The sequence below is a fragment of the Lissotriton vulgaris genome, chromosome 1_2 (assembly GCF_964263255.1).
Source record: "Lissotriton vulgaris chromosome 1_2, aLisVul1.2, whole genome shotgun sequence".
NCBI lineage: Eukaryota > Metazoa > Chordata > Amphibia > Caudata > Salamandridae > Lissotriton > Lissotriton vulgaris.
The window spans coordinates 157,162,959-157,182,228 of NC_141686.1; the positions used below are offsets into that span (position 1 = coordinate 157,162,959).

Consider the following 19,270-nt stretch of genomic DNA (forward strand, 5'->3'; position numbering starts at 1 on the left):
ATTCATTCCCAAATCACAAATGTCACATTTCCACAAGTATAAAAACCAGCATTGACCAGATTCAATCAGTTTTTTCTTTCTTTTGTCACCCATTGAATTCACATTCCCATACGTTATGCTGGGCTTAGTGCTAGTACAGCTGTGTAGTTCTAAATCAGCACAAAGAGCATTCCAATCCCTAGTTAAAATCATACTTACTTCTCTGTTATCATTAGTAGAATTTGTAATAAAAGTATATTTTGTACCCAACTTAGATTTAGCTTTAGGGACCAGAAAGGTATCTCTAACCTAACTTTAGGCTTTATTTTGAGCTTGTGTGACTGACTAGCAGAACACATCCTGGGAAATCTAAGTCAAATTTTTAAGTATCATATCTGGCCTTTATTCTGCCAATGCTCCTGTCAACTCCTAAACAGTTAATCCCTGCTAAGTGGTCAGCAGTTACCGCCTGCTTGTACGGCCTTTCCTGGGTTCCAAGGCAGCTCATGGTGCTCTAAGCCAGGGTCATTAATGGTCTGAGCCAAGGATTTGTATTTCAGATCTGGAGGTGTGATGAGTGTCGCAAGTATTCTAAAACCATTTCGGGCTCAGGCAGCATGAAGTACATGTAAGAAATTGGGAAAATATTTGAGGGGGTAAGTGCCACCTCAAGTAATAATCACAGTGGTTGTCAGGATGAACCACTAAGATCACTAAATAAATTAGCTCAATTCCCTGGTAGGTATGGCACGGAGCAAACAGGATTAACTTAGAAACAATGTCTAAAGTATTTATGCAGTGCCAAAACAGTAATAAAATTGAGATACAACACAATAAAAATCCAAAAATAAACGAAGAAAAAGATAGAGTAAAGATTAAAAAAGAAAATGAAACCAAAAGATTAAAAATCCAATAGGGAGAACCCAAGATATGCATTTTTAAACTTTTAAGTAGATTTAGTGTTAAGCAGCACAAAGTGCCAGTGATAGTCAATGGTAACAGTAGAACAGGACCAAGGCAGAATTTGACACTGACCATGATGGAGCACAGGGCAGATATGCTAACCAGGTTCATCAAAGATTTTACCTTCTGACTTCAGTCCTTTAAGTCCCAATCCCCCACAGGAGTACACTTCCAAAGGTCTACTAGGACCTCACAGGAGGCATTTAGAGATTCATATGGTGGCAGGCAGAGGCCAATGATGCGGTCTAGTCTCCCCCGTACAGTTGGTCCTGTACCTTTAACAGGAGGTCAGTCTTATGAATCTTGTAGTCCACTTCTTTGCCCTTGGTACAAGAGGGAGAGCAGATCCAGTCCTCTAGGCTCTTCCCAGGTCTCAAACTGCAGGTTTAGTCCCCCTCTGATCCTCCACTGGCCCAGGAGTGTTCTGAAATAGGTGACAGCAGCCCCTTGTATGCCTAGCATGTACTAGTCGGTGGGAATGACCCCTGGGGATGCCCTAACCAGTGGGTAAAGGTTCCTGGGGCTAAACGTATTCACTTTGAAATACTACTAGATGACCCATGAACTTTGGACTCAATAAACTTGGGCTCTGAGGGCTGGGGGTGTGCGTGAGGAGTGTGTTATGTTAATCCTAATGCTCTCCCACATATAACACTAAAATCCAGTTTTAGGCAGTCTCTATACCCATAAAAACTACTCAGAGGCAAGAGTATGGAGTCTGCCAGGGCAAAGCTGAAGCTTTCAGCAGGCAGAGTGGATATACACAAATGGTTTTTGCATATTTTTCCCTCGTTTAAAGTATGCTTCAAATGTCATATGGAAAACCCCAGCGGACCTGTCAAGCAGGTCTTAATACTACAGCAGGATCTGACACTGTGATTTCAACAAGAGGCCAATTCTGTATATACGCTGGTCTGGCTGGAGGGATAATACAAAGGCCTGGATGTCAGCTACATCTGCCTTTGATAGGGTAGACCTTTTTTAATTTAATCCAGCCAATCCTCAGGCCATCCTGCCAAGAGGACAACAAAACCTCCCTATTCCCAAGGCCTTTTTTCCCTGTCCTGGAAGCAAGTTCGCACCTCATTCACATCCATTGAAATACTAATTACTGGCTGGCAGAAGGGAGAGAGCAAAACATGGATGTACCTTCCAGGGACTTCAGGCATGGCAAATGTGGCTTTTTAAAAGTCATCTTTCCAAAATATTTATTACACATCTGACTTAAAAAGTGAATTGGGCTTGTAATAAATATTTTTAAAAGTACAAAAATAGAATTTGTAACTGTTTCCTAGCCAGAGATACCATTCATTAAACTGCTTTCCTATGGAACTGCCAACCCTGCTACATTGAAAAAAAATGTGAGGTGCTAGTCACTGTAAGGACATTTATTATTACCCTTTAAATGGTCTAGTTGTAAATACCATCCCCCTTGCCTTAAAGAGAAGTAAAGCTTTCTTAGGGGTGACATAAATATTTAAAAGGAGCGTTTTAGACCTGTCAAAACGGGTTACTTTGTCAAGTTGAATTTCCTGGTTTAGCCTGCACAGTCAAGCAACTGGTGGCTAGCTTGCAGTTCTGTTTGCATTGTCACTCCTGTGGGCGGCACAACGAGTTCTGCAGCCCGCTGATGACATTTAACTTACAGGCTAAGGGTGCACATTGGCACCATATCCTAGAGACTTAAGGGTAAGTTAAATATGCCAATTAGGTGTATGCCAATGTAATCATGTTGAAAAGAGGAACACAAGCACTTCATGACTGGGTAGTAACGGTAGAGTGAAAAGAGTTCTACAGCCAGCAAAAATATTGTTTAGCAAAAAGGCAAAACAAATTGGGATAAGTCTGCAAATAGGGCAAAATTTCCAACTGCAAATTTTTGAAAAGTTACTTTTCTGCTTAAGTTATCTAAAATCTTATTTTACCGTTAAGTCGGATTAAAAAAACGAAGTAGGAAACAATTTTAGTGAATTTATCCAAGCATTTGAGTCACTTGTGGGACAACCCCGCGCCGCACGGCCACCAGCTGCTGCGTGTGCCCCATTGCCTTGCCCTCTGCCTCGCTGCCTGCCTCGCTGCCGGCTGACGCCGCTGTCGTCTGTTTTGTTTTTGTTTTGTTTTGTTTTGTTAATCATTTGTGCTTGTTTAACCAGTATTTTTTCCCGTGTTAGCGTTTTTGTTTTCCATTTGTGCCTGTTATTTTTTGTCAGTTTCTGCCCGTATTTGCGTTCTCCTTCCTGTCTGCCCGCCTACCTCGCCGCCCTCCGCCTTCCCTCCCCGCTCCCCGCTTCCCGCCACCACCGCTGACCCCGCCCCTTTTTCCCTTCTGTTCCCTCCCCGCTCCCGCCTCCCAGCTGCCCCGCCCACCCGCGCACTTGGCCTTATATGGCGACCGTGCGACGCAGGTGAGTGTGACCCACTTGTGGGACACCCCCGCGCCGCACGGCCACCAGCTGCTGCGTGTGCCCCATTGCCTTGCCCTCTGCCTCGCTGCCTGCCTCGCTGCCGGCTGACGCCGCTGTCGTCTGTTTTGTTTTTGTTTTGTTTTGTTATTCATTTGTGCTTGTTTAACCAGTATTTTTTCCCGTGTTAGCGTTTTTGTTTTCCATTTGTGCCTGTTATTTTTTGTCAGTTTCTGCCCGTATTTGCGTTCTCCTTCCTGTCTGCCCGCCTACCTCGCCGCCCTCCGCCTTCCCTCCCCGCTCCCCGCTTCCCGCCACCACCGCTGACCCCGCCCCTTTTTCCCTTCTGTTCCCTCCCCGCTCCCGCCTCCCAGCTGCCCCGCCCACCCGAGCACTTCGCCTTATATGGCGACCGTGCGAACGCGCAGCGATCACGCGCAGCGGGCACGCCGATTGTGCGCCGAAGGCGCGCCAAAGGTAAGCCCGTCTACGCCCGTCCGCGCCTGGACCGCGCCCAGTGCCAGGACCCCTGGACCTCGAAGACCCCGACCGACCCGCCGGACGTACTCAGCCGCCACCCTCAGAGCACTCAACACCGGCCGACGCCCAGAGTGCCACCAAGCCACACCACGACGCACCCACGGACCCTTCAGCTGCCACGCCTGCAAATTCACCTGCATCCGGACCTGCCTCGCACCAACACCCGCCAAGTCGAACACCAGCAGCACCCACCTCAAGTGCATCCTGCTCAACACCCGCTCCGTCCACAGACACGCCATCGAACTCTGGAACCTCCTAGACACCACTGCCCCTGACGTTGCCTTCCTCACAGAGACCTGGATGAACGCCTCTTCAGCTCCCGACATCGCCATCGCTATCCCAGAGGGTTACAAGATCGTCCGGAGGGACCGCAACGCCAACCAGATGGGAGGAGGCATCGCCATCATCCACAGGAACACCATCCTTCTCACGACCAGCACCGACAACACCCTGACCACCGCCGAACACCTGCATTTCCAGATCCACACCGACCCGAACACCACCCTCAGAGGCACCCTGATCTACCGACCTCCGGGACCACGCACCCAATTCAGCGAGGACATCGCCTACTTCGTCAGCCCGCATGCCCTCCCCTCCGCCGACTACATCCTCCTTGGGGACCTCAACTTCCACCTGGAGAACAACAACAACCGCAACACCAGCACCCTGCTCGACAACCTCGCCAATCTTGGACTCAAGCAGCTGGTGTCCACCCCATCCCACCTCGCCGGACACACACTCGACGCAGTCTTCTCTTCCAGCACAGACATCGACTTCAGCCACGCCACAGAGCTTCAATGGACGGACCACAGCTGCGTCCACTTCACCTTCAAGAGAACGACGACCCACCACCACCAGCAACAGGCCGCCCGCAGAAGCTGGAACAAGATCACAGCAGACCAGCTTGCCACCTCCCTGAACCAGCACCCTCCTGCCAGCTCAGCGAACCCCAGCCAGGCCGCCGACAACCTCACGAAGTGGATCAGCAACTGCGCGGATGAACTCGCCCCGCTGAGGACCCCGCCCAGCAGATCCGGCAGCAAGAAAGCCCCGTGGTTCACCGACGAACTCAAGAGCTCCAAGAAGAACTGCCGAGCCCTCGAGAAAGTCTGGAGAAGGGAACCTACACCGGACAACAGGACCACCTTCAAGCTGGCCACCCGGAAGCACCACCAGCTGATCCGCGCCGCCAAGAAAACTGCTTTCAAGGACCGGCTGGACAACAACGCACACAACTGCAAGGAACTCTTCAACATCGTGAAAGAGCTATCCAACCCCAGCGCAGGAAAAAACGACATCACCCCATCGCAAGACCTCTGCAACTCCCTCGCTTCATACTTCCACAACAAGATCGCGGACATACACAACAGCTTCAACAACCAACCAACGCACACCAAGACCGAACAACCACCCCCCACCACCACCCTCTACGCCTGGACCCCGATCAGCACCGAAGACACCATCCGCACGATGAACTCCATCCACTCCGTATCACCGACCGACCCCTGCCCTCACCACGTCTTCAACAAGGCTGACGCTGTCATCGCACCCCACCTGCGAGACATCATCAACACATCCTTCGACACCGCCACCTTCCCTGAGAGCTGGAAGCACGCCGAACTCAGCGCTCTACTCAAGAAACCCACAGCGGACCCCACCGAACTCAAGAATTACCGCCCCATCTCGCTCCTCCCGTTTCCAGCCAAAGTCATCGAGAAGACCGTCAACAAGCAGATGGCCGCCTTCCTCGAGACGAATGGATCCCTCGACCCCTCACAGTCCGGCTTCCGAGCCAATCACAGCACCGAGACCGCCCTCATCGCCGCCACCGATGACATCCGAGCCCTGATGGACAACGGAGAAACAGCGGCCCTCATCCTCCTAGACCTCTCCGCGGCATTCGACACTGTCTGCCACCGCACCCTAGTACAGCGCCTCAGCAACGTCGGAATCCAGGACAAGGCGCTGGAATGGATCATCTCCTTCCTCGACGGAAGAACACAGAGAGTCCGCCTACCACCGTACAAGTCAGAGGCCACCGAAGTCATCTGCGGCGTCCCTCAAGGATCCTCTCTGAGCCCCACCCTCTTCAACGTCTACATGAGCCCCCTCGCGGCCATCGCACGCCAGCACAACCTCAACATAATCTCCTACGCCGACGACACCCAGCTGATCCTCTCCCTGACCAACGACCCCGCCGCCGCCAGAGCCAACCTGCACGAAGGGATGAAAGAGGTAGCCGAGTGGATGACGACCAGCCGCCTGAAACTGAACTCGGACAAGACGGAGGTCCTCATCCTGGGCTCCTCACCCTCCGCCTGGGACGACTCCTGGTGGCCTCCCGCCCTGGGCACCGCACCCAAACCGACAGACCATGCACGCAACCTGGGCTTCATCCTGGACTCCTCCCTCTCCATGACCAGGCAAGTCAACAACGTCTCCTCGGCGTGCTTCAACATCCTACGCATGCTACGGAAGATCTTCTGGTGGATCCCCACCGAGACCAGGAAGACCGTCACCCAGGCCCTCGTCACCAGCCGACTGGACTACGGCAACGCCCTCTACGCCGGTACCACCGCCAAGCTCCAGAAGAGACTCCAGCGGATCCAGAACGCCTCAGCCAGACTCATCCTCGACATCCCACAAACCAGCCACATCTCCGGACATCTGAGAGACCTTCACTGGCTCCCCGTCAACAAAAGAATCACCTTCCGCCTCCTCACCCACGCACACAAAGCCCTACACGACCAAGGCCAAAGCTACCTCAACAGCCGAGTCAACTTCTACGCTCCCAAACGCCACCTCCGATCAGCCAACCACGCCCTCGCCGCCGTCCCCCGCATCCGAAGAGCGACTACAGGAGGAAGGTCCTTCTCCTACCTGGCCGCCAAGACCTGGAACTCCCTCCCGACCGACCTGCGCCTGACCCAAGACCACCTCTCCTTCAGGAAGAAGCTGAAGACCTGGCTGTTCGAGCAGTAGCGGCACCCCCCCCCCCACCCCCAGCGCCTTGAGACCCTACGGGTATGTAGCGCGCTCTATAAATGTCATTGATTGATTGATTGATTGATTGAGTTTATGTAATTACTTGGATTTTCCATTTCTTACCCCTCACATTTAACAGTGATATCTCTTGTGCCCTTCACTGTTCCTTAACTCTTGGGTCTCCTTTGTCTATTTTCCTCTAGGCAGAGTTCTCAGAGCTGAATCTTGCATCGTACGTCAATGGCGGATGTATGGTGGATCTGAACGTCGTGAGGAATGGCTCCAAAGTAGTCAGGTAAGGACTGTTGCATAATCTGGTGGTTTCCATATTGTACAGGTGAGGCTGTGTTACATCAAGTATAGCACCCTCTAACTGATGACTGAAGGCATGCTGCAGTGTCTGGATGCAGTGTGATCTGGTTTCATGGAATGCCCCTCGCTTTGGTGTCCTCCATTCTGAGTTTTTTCTCTCTGTCCATCTCAGCTATCTGTGGCAAAACACTGACCGCAATACACACACAGACATACATCCTATTGCAGAAGCAGTAAAACCAACCCACACAAAAAGGGGCAAGAGACAGACCACATCACAGTTACACAGCTGTCTGACTATTAATGATTCTGCTGCTGCCTGGACTGACTCATCCCACTATAATCTTAAATGGATGAAGATGATATCCGTACCTCCAAGAACTTTAGTTACTTTTGCCTTTTTTATGCTGCTTGCTTTATAGAGCACTTGGGGCCAGATGTACGACCATTCAGTTTAGCGAGTCGCAAATTGCCCAGAATTGTGACTCCTTGGTCCTTGGGGTCTGCTGTCGGCTTCTTAAGGAGGGTGTTGATATCAGCGTGTTTCCAACTGTCAGGGAAGGTGGCAGATTCGAAGGAGCTGTTGATGATATCTCGGAGGTAGGGTGCGATGATGGTGGCTGCTTTGTTGAAGATTGATTGGTTCAGATGCTCCGTCCATTACCACCCCCTTTTGTACCGCTTTTGGCCGCCATAAGTGTGGCAGGGAATGCTCAGATGTAAGTCCCTTGCTCACTTTGCCACTGGATTCAAGCAAGCCGGGCTGAAGACGGCTGGAATGCCAGAAACCGGTCCTTGGAAACTTGTTTCCGGTCCAGGTGTGGTAAATAAAAAACTAATTATTTACGCCGTTCGGAATTTCTATAATTACCCAAGAAAATGGTAATGCATAAAATGAGGAGCAGAGTCCGTGGTCTTCGAGTTGAAAGGGTTTTATTCCAGAACTCGAGTTAAGGGAGAGCTCCTTCACCAAGCGGGTTCAGGAGTAGTCTGCTTTACTTGGAACATAACAGCACTTATATACAGTACTAGTACAATCAAAAAGAAGGAGTTCCTTTAGACTTGATTCAATCATTCATGATGTAATCATACGGAAGGCATAGCATGCTTGTTCTCGTTTAAAGAATGACCTGAATAGCATTTACACATAGACATTCATATTGCATCGGGGTGATTGTGGTGACAAGTTACAGAGTTGCTAGTATCTGAGGACAGAGAATCGAGGCATTGTTACAGGGTCATTTCTGTCGGAAAGGTAAAGATGACGAGGCATTGTACGTTCTTTACTTCCTACACAAGGGCGGTGATGTCTCACAATGGTATGTGTGTGCAGCTGGGAAGAAGGAGAATGGGCTGTAGTAAACTATTCTTCTTTGTGGCTGTCTCGTGTGCTTGATTAGGTTTTCCCTTAGTTGTTAACCCAACCCATGGCTGTCCTCGCAAACTGGGAGATCATTGACGGGCGAGAGCTGCTCGTTTTTGGTGACAGAGTTCAGGGAGGGGGGTTTTCGAGTCAACCATCTGACTGACTCTGTTCTGGTCTAAAGGAAAATATCGAACGGGACGGAAACCCGTAGGATACATGGTAGCTGATCATTATTCTTTGCATGTGCTAGTATTATAAGAAAAAGAGCAGGCAAGAGGGGGGTATAACAGGATTTGCGCTTCAAGTAGGAGAATCGGCTTGCCTGGTCGATGTTAGGGTGGATAGGGTGCATGATGGGACACCAGGCGGAAAAGGGAGTTTTTTAGTCAGATTCCACGTTCCCTCTTTGTCCCATAGAAACCCTATTACAGAAATTCTTAATCAATTTCTATATTCATCAGATCGTATACTTGTTCCTGTAACATAATCATTTCATTTCTCTTTCCTCTATTTCGTGGACGAGGAGTACAGGAAGTGGCACACAGTCCACAAAGGGCGGGGCCACACTGGACACAGAGGCAACAGGTGAAGATAGTGGCCAAAACGAGGCCCAGGACTGTTAGTGCCTTCCACCCCCAGGTGGACAGGAGGTCCCACAACCAGCCGGTCAGGGACCATGTGCCAGTGTCCATATCCAATTTATCGGCTAGTACATGGAGGCAGGATATAGCAGAATAAACTGATGGGGCGTTGTCTGGAATAAATACACAACAACTGGTCCCTATTACCTTACACACACCACCATGGTCGGCTAACAGGACATCCAAAACTATACGGTGCTGCAGTGTCATGAGTCTAGCTGCAGCTGTAATGTTATTTAAGGCGCCAGTTGTTTCATCTATGGCGGCCTGAACTACACGAGTTAGTTGCCGGATGTGGCGACTATTTGCCATAGGACCCCAGAAAGGGAGGAAACCTTTAAAGAAGTCTCCAGCTTCTTGTCCTGCAGTATCTTCCGCATCTATGACCCCCCTTCGTTGTCTTCTAACTTGGGTCAGAGGGTCAATTAGGTGGTAATTGGCAGGGGCTGGGTAAGTCGGTGGTAAAAGGAATGCGATGTAGCATTTTCCAGAACAGCCTTGAGGCAACCAAGTGCGCGCATGGGGTCCACAAATGAAATAGGTGTTTGGGGCAGTTACTATGGTCGGAAAATCGGGAGCGGGCAGTGTGTATGTCCCATCACACTTGCTGTTCCCCATTACTTCCCCTTTTCCTTTCCCCCTTATGCAAAACCGGCCGTTTTGCGGTACTACCCAACCTCCTTGATCTGTCTGTCTTTGATCGACGGAAAACATTTCCCTGAAGGAAGCAATGTCATGGAACTGAGAGTAACTAATGTTTTCGTGGTCTTCAGCCCTCCCCCAGGTCACAGTGAGATCCACCATTTTGGAAACAGCCCTTACTATTTTAGTCTTCACTTCGTTCCAATTACTCTCGTTTTTCAATTTGATCGGGGGAATGTTTCTGACTGAGGCAGAGAATATCATGGCTAAGGCATAGGCGGACCATGAATAACCAAACGGGAGGGAGAAAAAGGATATTCCCTTATGTACGGAATGTGGCATCAAGCCACAAACCCAACAGTTTGTCTTGTTGACTATGAGTTGGTGTTTATGGAGGGTGGAAATGAATGTATTATTTACAAATTCCTTTCTTCTGTCCTCGAGGTGTGGGGGAAGATCAACATGGGAATGCATAGTGGTATTCTTTACAAGTGTGGAAGAATGCGGAGGGAAAACTGTACATAAGATCCATCCCAGACAGGCTGCTACACAGCAAACAAGTAACATTGTAAATAGAAAGATCGAGAACCTGCTATGCAGTAATTTTATATAATTAGTCTTTTTCCATTGGCGCACCGCGTCATTTCTCCTCATAATGTTTATGGATTTAAATATCAAAAATGTCTCTGGACACGAGATCAAAACGTCTCCCAGCAGCCGCTTCACCAAGAGCTTGTTCCTGGGCTTAATTAGCCACCGGTGCGTTACGATCAGGTGTAATGTCTTTAGTCTGTTTTTGGTGAGATCGCAGCCGCGATCGGTATCCCTGTTGAGGAGTGAGTTCTGGAAGTGGTGGAAGTATATCTGGGGCGTTTATAGCCGTTGAACAGGGCACAGTGTCTGTAGGTGTAGGTCCAAAAAAAAATTCCGACAGTGGCTAGCGTGGAGCCACCCTTTGCGTCCTTCTACTTTGACGGCCGTCCTTGTGGTCAGGAGGACTAGTTTGGGAGCTGTCCACCTCTTCTCCAGGGGGCTGGTACGATCGAAGTTCCGCACTAGGATCCAGTCGCCGGGCCTGATGGTATGTTCTCCAGGCGTGGTGTGGTCTGGAAATGCTGCTGTAACCTGTGAACGACAAGATTGGAGTGCAGACATCAAGGAAGCCAGGTAATCTGTCAACATATTAGAATCAATGTCAGTCAGTTTTCTAGGAGAAGGGACACCCCAGATGTTAGGAGGTCTCCCGAATGTTATTTCGAAAGGGGACAGTCCCGTCCGGGAATGTGCCACCATCCGCATGAAAAGGAGAGCGACCGGGAGGGCAGTGACCCAGTCTATCCCTTTTTCTGCACATACTTTGGCTAGTTTTGTTTTCAAAGTCTGGTTGTGCCGCTCGACTAGGCCGGCTGCTTGAGGGTGTCGGACACAATGAAATCTCCAGGAATATCCCAATAGTAGAGAAGCAGCCTCCATCAATTTGGAGGAGAAAGGCTGTCCATTGTCTGAATAGACGACCCTTAGTAACCCATACCTGGGGAAGAATTCTCTCACTAATTGCTTAGCGGTTGTCTGGCACCATAGTCTGGGACGGGGTACGCTTCAGTCCATCGTGTCAGTGTACACACTACCACTAGTACATATTTGTACCCTCTGCATCTGTCCATCTGGATATAATCCATTTGGAGGACTTCGAAAGGATGATCAGGAGGCTGGAATCCACCCTGTTCTACTGGTACTCCTTTACCAGGATTAAATTGGCAACATATCATGCAAGTTTTTACTTTTTGTTTGGCTGCAGCTCTTAGATGTTTGTTAAACCAGATATTCCGTAAACTATCCAGCATACCTTTCGCGCCTAGGTGAGCGGGGCTATGGATCGTGTCAATTATGACTTGCACCATGGAATCAGGGAGAAACCATACTGTTCGGTCTCTGGTCATCCAACCCTGATCAGTCTGGACCCCTCCTTGTTCAGTCCATTTCTTTATTTCATCTGTGGTGGCATGTGTCTGTATGTCTAGCACATCTTTCAAGGGGTCCCTCACTATCATGGTGGCAGTCTGTGTGGGTAACTGAGAGTCTGATGTATTCACTGGATTCTGGGCTGTCAGTTTAGCAGTCTGGTCTGCTAAGTCATTTCCTTTAGATATGGTGTCTGTAGCTTTGGTATGTGCTTTGCACTTCAGAATAGCTATGGCTGTAGGTAGGTGTATGGCATCTAGTAGGGCTTGAATCAGGGGGCCATGCTGTATTTTGGCCCCATGTGAGGTAAGGAAACCTCTTTCTCGCCATAACACTCCAAAATTATGGACTACACCAAATGCATATTGGGAATCGGTGTAGATGTTAACTTTCAATTGCTTTGGGCATATGCAAGCCTGTGTCAGAGCGATGAGTTCTGCTGCTTGGGCTGACAGGATGTCTATTTTTTGGGTCTCTATAACTTTACAGTCCGTTGTTACTGCATAGGCTGCCACTAACTCTCCAGCACTTGTCCTCATGCACGACCCCATCCACATAAAGTGTTACATCAGGATCTGGGAGTGCAACATCTGTTAGGTCCTGTCTTGGTTTTGTCACTACATCGATCATCTCCACACAGTCATGTTGTGTCGTGTCATCTGAGCTTGAGGGCAAAAGGGTAGCGGGATTCAATACGTTGCATCGTCTGATCTCTATGTGTGGCTGAAAGAGAGTTAGTTCGTATCCTGTCAGTCTTGCTACAGTCAGGTGTTGTGTCTGTGTTCTGCTCAGAAGGACTTCCACAGCATGTGGTACTTGTACTATCAGGGGATGTCCTAACACTATTGAATCGCTTTGTCTTATGGCCAGGGCTGTAGCCGCAACAGATTTCAGGCATGCAGGCAAAGCTTGTGCTACGGGGTCCAATGTGCTAGAGAATTAAGCACAGGGTCTATTTCTTCCTGCTTGGTCTTGAGTGAGGATGTATAGTGCTGTTCCGTCACGTTCTGTTACGAACAGGGTAAAATGCTTGCTGTCGTTCGGGGTGGCCAAAACTGGTGCTTGACACAGAGCTAGTTTCAGAGCTTCAAATGCTTGGGAGTGTTCTGATGTCCAAGGGAGAGTTGTATGAGTGGCTGCTTCCACTGTGGTTAACTGTATGAGTGGCTTGACTATGTGGGCATACTGAGGGATCCATTGTCTGCAATATGAAGTGAGACCAAGGAATGCACGGACTTCTTTCTGTGACTTTGGCTGAGAAATTGTTGAAATCAGTTGGATTCGTTCTCGTGTCAGTTGCCTACCCTCTTTGGACAGAAAATGTCCTTAGTAAGCCACTTGCTGTGCGCAGAACTGTAATTTTGAGGGAGACACCTTGTGACCTTTGTCTGTCAGGAAATGTAGGACTGTGAGAGATGCTTTTTCACAGTCAAGTTTTCTCCTTGCTGTGATGAGGATGTCATCTACATACTGTATCAATGCCGTGTTGGTAGGCATATTGATACTGTCAAGTTGTCTTTTTAGTGCTTGGCTGTAGATGCTTGGGCTTTCTGTATAGCCTTGAGGAGCTCGAGTGAACCTGAAACTTCGTCCCTTTAAACTGAATCCAAAAGGATATTGACTGTCGGGGTGTATAGGGATGCTGAAAAACGCATTCTTCAAGTCGGTGACTGTGAAAAATGCAGCTTCGGGGTCTACGGCAGTCAATAGTGAAGAAATATCTGGGACCACTGGATATTGTGGGATCACACATTTGTTCAGTTCTCGGAGATCAACCACCAGTCGGTAGACCGGGGGTGCCTGAGGGTCAGTCCTTTTGAGGACTGGAAGAACTGGAGAATTGCAAACATTTGAATCCGTCTCTATCACCACTCCATGTTCTATGAGTTCTTGGATTATTTTTAGTAAGGCTTGTTCAGCCTCGGGTGGAATCTTACATTGTCGTATACGAGGTAGGACTACATCCTCCTTGAGCGTGACTTGATGTGGGGTGATGTCCATGTATCCGACGTCAGTCGAGCTTTTTGCCCACAAATGTTGTGGGATGTCATTTAGTCTGGGGTCGAATTCTTTGGCTGTGAAGTGTCCTTTGAAATCTCGTAGGAACAATTTTACTCCTTCCGGTGAACAGCATATTACTGCTCCTAGTTCTTTGAGTGTCTTGATTCCTAGTAAATTCTCTGGGCACGTTTCTGTAAGGACCAAATCAGTAGTACGTGTCAGAGGGCCTACTCCTAAAGAGATTTGTTCAGATACTTTGTTTATGATCGGTTTTCCTGAAAAGCCAAGAGATATATTATGTGAGCCAGAGAGAGGAACCTCTGGGACTTCCTTATGACTTATGGTAGTCCTACTCGCCCCCGTGCCTATGAGGAATTTTATGTCTTGTCCCAGTAAGTGAGCTTGTACATATGGACCTTTCTGATCCACTGGAACTGGGATAAGGAGCAAGTCACTTTCTCTCTCAAGGCTGTCTCATGCACATGGTTCAAACTCGGGGTAATCTGACTGTGCCTACTGGTACATCTGTGTGGCAGCAGTAGCAGGCGTCTGAACCTGTGGCAGCGTAATGGTTTGAGGCTGCTGAGTGTTACCTGGTCTAAGAGTGTGAGGGCGTTCTTTCGTCTTTCCTGTCGCTATGTTATGTTTCAGAACTGGACATTCCCTCACAAAATGGCCCTGCTGCTTGCAGTAGTTGCAAGTACCTTTATTGGGCCCCACATTACCTTTGGGGCCCGTATTCACTGGTGCCGTCTGTGCAACCAGTACCTTCATTTTTGTGTCTTTTACCCTTTTCTTTTCTTGTTCCTGTTCTTCCCTTATTCTGTTGTGGTGGTACTGTAACATCTGCAACATTTGTGAAGGACTATTTGCTTGCCAGGTACTCTCAATTTTCAACACTCTACTTCTGATGGGGGGTAAGGCGTTGTCCACCAATTTTGACACAAAAAGATGAGGATATGCCTCGCAACTATGTGCGAGTCCACTATTTATAGAGAAACATTTCTCTAATCTGGTGTAGTAATCACCCGTGTCCTCGTCTGGCTTTTGTTTACAGGCAGAAATGGCATCCCAATCTTCCTTTTTCGTTGTCAATAACAGAGGCAAGACCTGTATGAGGAGACTGGGCAGCTCTTTTACGCATTTACCTAGACCTTCACCTGGTTTTCTGTCTGTCTCTTCTTGTTCTAGGGCAGCCCACGTAATCTTTTTACCACCCACCTCCCAGTCCTTTTCCTTCAATTTGTCAAATATGCCGGTAGGTAGAATTACATTGAGGAGTATTATTATATCTGGATATGTAAAACTACCCATTTGGAGGATATCTTTCAACTCCCTATGAAATCCTCCGGGATCTTTTTCGTGGGAGGGCACCATCTTTTTCATTTCCAATATCTCTAACTTGGTTAGGGGAGTATACACATGTATTCGTTGCAGTGTACCATCTGGCTGGGGTATGGGGTGGACTTCTCGTAAAGGATATTGGCCTATACTGTAAGGTTCATGATCTGATGAGGCTAAAGTAAGTTGGAGGAAACGGAGGCGCAGGTCCAGAATGGTGTTGATCAATTCCGGTCCCCGAGACCTCCATCTATCTGCCACTACTTCCTGTAACAATTTGTATAGCTTGTCTGGTCGGTGGAAGTTATTCTCGTATAAGGTAGCCAGGTGTTGGACCATATAAATACCTGCTAGCCGTTGTTCTGCTCGGGGAAGAGCCAGAAACATTTGCGCTACTATGTCTGGGCCATATACCCGGTGCTGTGATATCCAATGGGTGGCAGACCGGGCCAATTCTTTTTCTTGTTGGGTAAGGGGAGGCTCATTGTCCATCCATTCATCTAGGGCTCTTTCCGTGGACTGAAAAATATCTTCCAAAGAAGGATCTAACCTTTTAATTTTCTGGGACACTCGCGGGGTTCGCCACTTGGGGCCAGGACAATGTCGCGCTACACCCAGGAAGTTCATTCTATCTAGTGTCGGACCCTCATCTTCCTCTGAGTCGTCCTCCTGTATGACTTTCTCAGAGTGAATAGTGACAATTTTCTTAACCAGTCTTTTAGTTATTTTGTCGATCTGATGTCCCAGATCATGTGCTCCTCTGTGTATCTGATCACTAAGGTCTATTAACTCAGAGTCTACGCTTCCATTACCCGGGTCTAGTTCCCGGATCAGGCAATTTATGATGAACTGCAGGAGTAGTCCTCTGATGGGAACTTTTCTGTTTTTCATGACCTGGACCAGAGTATCCGGACCTTCACCTGTCTGTATGAATTCGTAAACTCTATCCAAATGCTTCGTTATATCGGGGACCTTTTGGAGTTGGCCCAGGGCTTGTCGTAATCTCTCTGATATCGTGGTCATTGGGCCACTACCGGGTTCGGGGTCGTAAGGACACTCAAGAGGCGGGACATCGTCTTTATCCTCAGCCCCGTTCCCGGATACTCCTAAATCAGAGGTAGAACCACCGGCTACTAGTTCAGGAGCACGTGTAGACGGGCGTGTTCTAGGCATGTTTACATAAGCGGGGGTGGTTCGGACAGATAGGCAGGGAGGAAATTGTCGGGAGCAGTGGGAATTACTTTCACTGGGGGCTTGGCGTGTTCTTCTACAATTCCTTCCGACAAAACGGGATAAATGCCAGTAACAAGGGCGCTTCTCTCTCTACCTGCCTGTTCAGCTAGGACTTTCTCACCTTCTTCCTGTAATTGCTTTTCTTTAGCCTGCTCCGACATTCTCTTACTTTTCTCGACTTTCCCTAGTTCTTTCTGGGCCCTCCTCAGCGCTTCCTTACGCCATAACTCAATGGCTTCTGTCTGTGAGGGCCTCGCCTTTCTTTTCCATAACTCTTCCTCCACTCTCATAATGCATTCTATATCCCATGTACCTGTGGCAGGCCACCTATACGCCATTTCTAATTTCTCGGTATAGTCTACCCAAAGGTCTAAAAATAATATGGCACTCAATCCATGTTTGTTGTACATGAAATATCCAGGCGTATCTCTAGGCGGGATTTTAACTGGCTTCTCTAACAGATTTTTTTGGTGCCTATTGTACGTAATTTGGAAAACAGAGGCATTCTTAAACCCAACAAATTACGGTTTTAAAAGACTTGGAATATACAAAAACAAACAAACAATTTATACACTAGAGTATAGAGCAACCTTACCGGGTCTCATGAATGAGACTCGTCTTTACCGTTTTCCAAAAATGGAACCCGTCTTTATACTATCCCAGTGGTACTCACCAAGAAGCAAAACTTGAAGACCTGGTCATCGGACTCTTGACGCTTGCGCAGGAATATCGGGGCTCCAAAGACCTTGGACTCGGCGCTGTCACTGGTCGGGCTCTGGGTTGGGACGCCCCGCTATCTTCTTCACCGCCTTGTATGGATGATCAGTCGCAGTCTGCCTCCTCCTCGTCTCGAGGGAGTTAGCGGGAACACCCCACTGTCGTGCACTTGAAGTCCGTCGAAAGTATGGAAGGGACAAGGAACCGACTTACATCGCCGGCGCGCAGGGAAGAGGGAGCGTCCCTGTTCAGGCGCCAATTAATGTGGTAAATAAAAAACTAATTATTTACGCCGTTCGGAATTTCTATAATTACCCAAGAAAATGGTAATGCATAAAATGAGGAGCAGAGTCCGTGGTCTTCGAGTTGAAAGGGTTTTATTCCAGAACTCGAGTTAAGGGAGAGCTCCTTCACCAAGCGGGTTCAGGAGTAGTCTGCTTTACTTGGAACATAACAGCACTTATATACAGTACTAGTACAATCAAAAAGAAGGAGTTCCATTAGACTTGATTCAATCATTCATGATGTAATCATACGGAAGGCATAGCATGCTTGTTCTCGTTTAAAGAATGACCTGAATAGCATTTACACATAGACAATCATATTGCATCGGGGTGATTGTGGTGACAAGTTACAGAGTTGCTAGTATCTGAGGACAGAGAATCAAGGCATTGTTACAGGGTCATTTCTGTCGGAAAGGTAAAGATGACGAGGCATTGTGCGTTCTTTACTTCCTACACAAGGGCGGTGATGTCTCACAATGGTATGTGTGTGCAGCTGGGAAGAAGGAGAATGGGCTGTAGTAAACTATTCTTCTTCGTGGCTGTCTCGTGTGCTTGATTAGGTTTTCCCTTAGTTGTTAACCCAACCCATGGCTGTCCTCGCAAACTGGGAGATCACTGACGGGCGAGAGCTGCTCGTTCTTGGTGGCAGAGTTTAGGGAGGGGGGTTTTCGAGTCAACCATCTGACTGACTCCGTTCTGGTCTAAAGGAAAATATCGAACGGGACGGAAACCCGTAGGATACATGGTAGCTGATCATTATTCTTTGCATGTGCTAGTATTATAAGAAAAAGAGCAGGCAAGAGGGGGGTATAACAGGATTTGCGCTTGAAGTAGGAGAATCGGCTTGCCTGGTCGATGTTAGGGTGGATAGGGTGCATGATGGGACACCAGGCGGAAAAGGGAGTTTTTTAGTCAGATTCGACACAGGGAAGGCATGGCTTGGCAGTTGGAATTTCGTTGTAAATGCATGAATGGTAAAAAGCATGTTTTTTTATGTTTGGATAAGGTAAGTATGGGTATAGGGGTATATGTTTTGGGGTACTGAGGTATATGTTTTGGGGTGTTTGGGTATTTTAAGGGTTCACATATAGTTTTGGGTTATGGGGTGCAGGGGTAGTTTTAGGGTTTAGGGATAGGTATGGGTTTTGGGGTACAGGGGTATTTTTAGGGTTCAGGGCTAGGTTTGGGGTTTGGGATATAGGGGTATTTTAGGGTTCAGGGGTAGGTTTGGGTTTTGGGGTACAGGGGTATTTTAAGGGTTCAGGGCTAGGTTTGGGTTTTGGGGTACAGGGTTTTTTTTAGGGTTCAGGGCTAGGTTTGGGTTTTGGGGTACAGGGGTATTTTAGGGTTCAGGGGTAGGTTTGGGTTTAGGGGCACAGGGTTATTTTTATGGTTCAGTGCTAGGTTTGGGTTTTGGGGTACAGGGGTATTTTAAGGGTTCAGGGCTAGGTTTGGGTTTTGGGGTACAGGGGTATTTTTAGGATTCAGGGGTAGGTTTGGGGTTTGAGGTACAGGGGTATTTATAGGGTTCCGGGCTAGGTTTGGGTTTTGGGGTACAGGAGTATTTTTAGGGTTTAGGGATAGGTTTGGGTTTTGGGGTACAGGGTATATTTATAGGGTTAAGATGGGTTAGTGTTTAAGGGTGTTGGGATATTTCAAGGAGTAAGGGTGGGTTATGATTAGTGGGGTGCAGGGGTATTTAAAGGGAGCAGGGTGGACACCCGGAGCTGGAATGTACAGAACCTGGGAAGAAAAAACAATGAAATATTGGGCACAACACTCGCTTTTTTTTCCGTAATCCCGCGCCCTGCACACGCCCACGACCCCAGCACACGCCCACAGCACACAATATGAGACATGGCATGAAGGGCAGAACGTACCACACGCCCCCAGCATTTGTCA

The 19,270-nt window shown here is 48.4% G+C and overlaps 1 protein-coding gene across 1 annotated transcript in view; it reads left to right on the plus strand.

Annotated features, from left to right (window-relative positions):
• The window catches only part of SYN3 (synapsin III), a 1,181,147-nt gene that overhangs the window by 336,572 nt on the left and 825,305 nt on the right, over positions 1-19,270 (plus strand). The window contains exon 4 of the mRNA XM_086953619.1: positions 7,073-7,164. Within this exon, the coding sequence (XP_086809745.1) occupies positions 7,073-7,164 (92 nt within the window). The remainder of the gene's footprint in view (positions 1-7,072; positions 7,165-19,270) is intronic.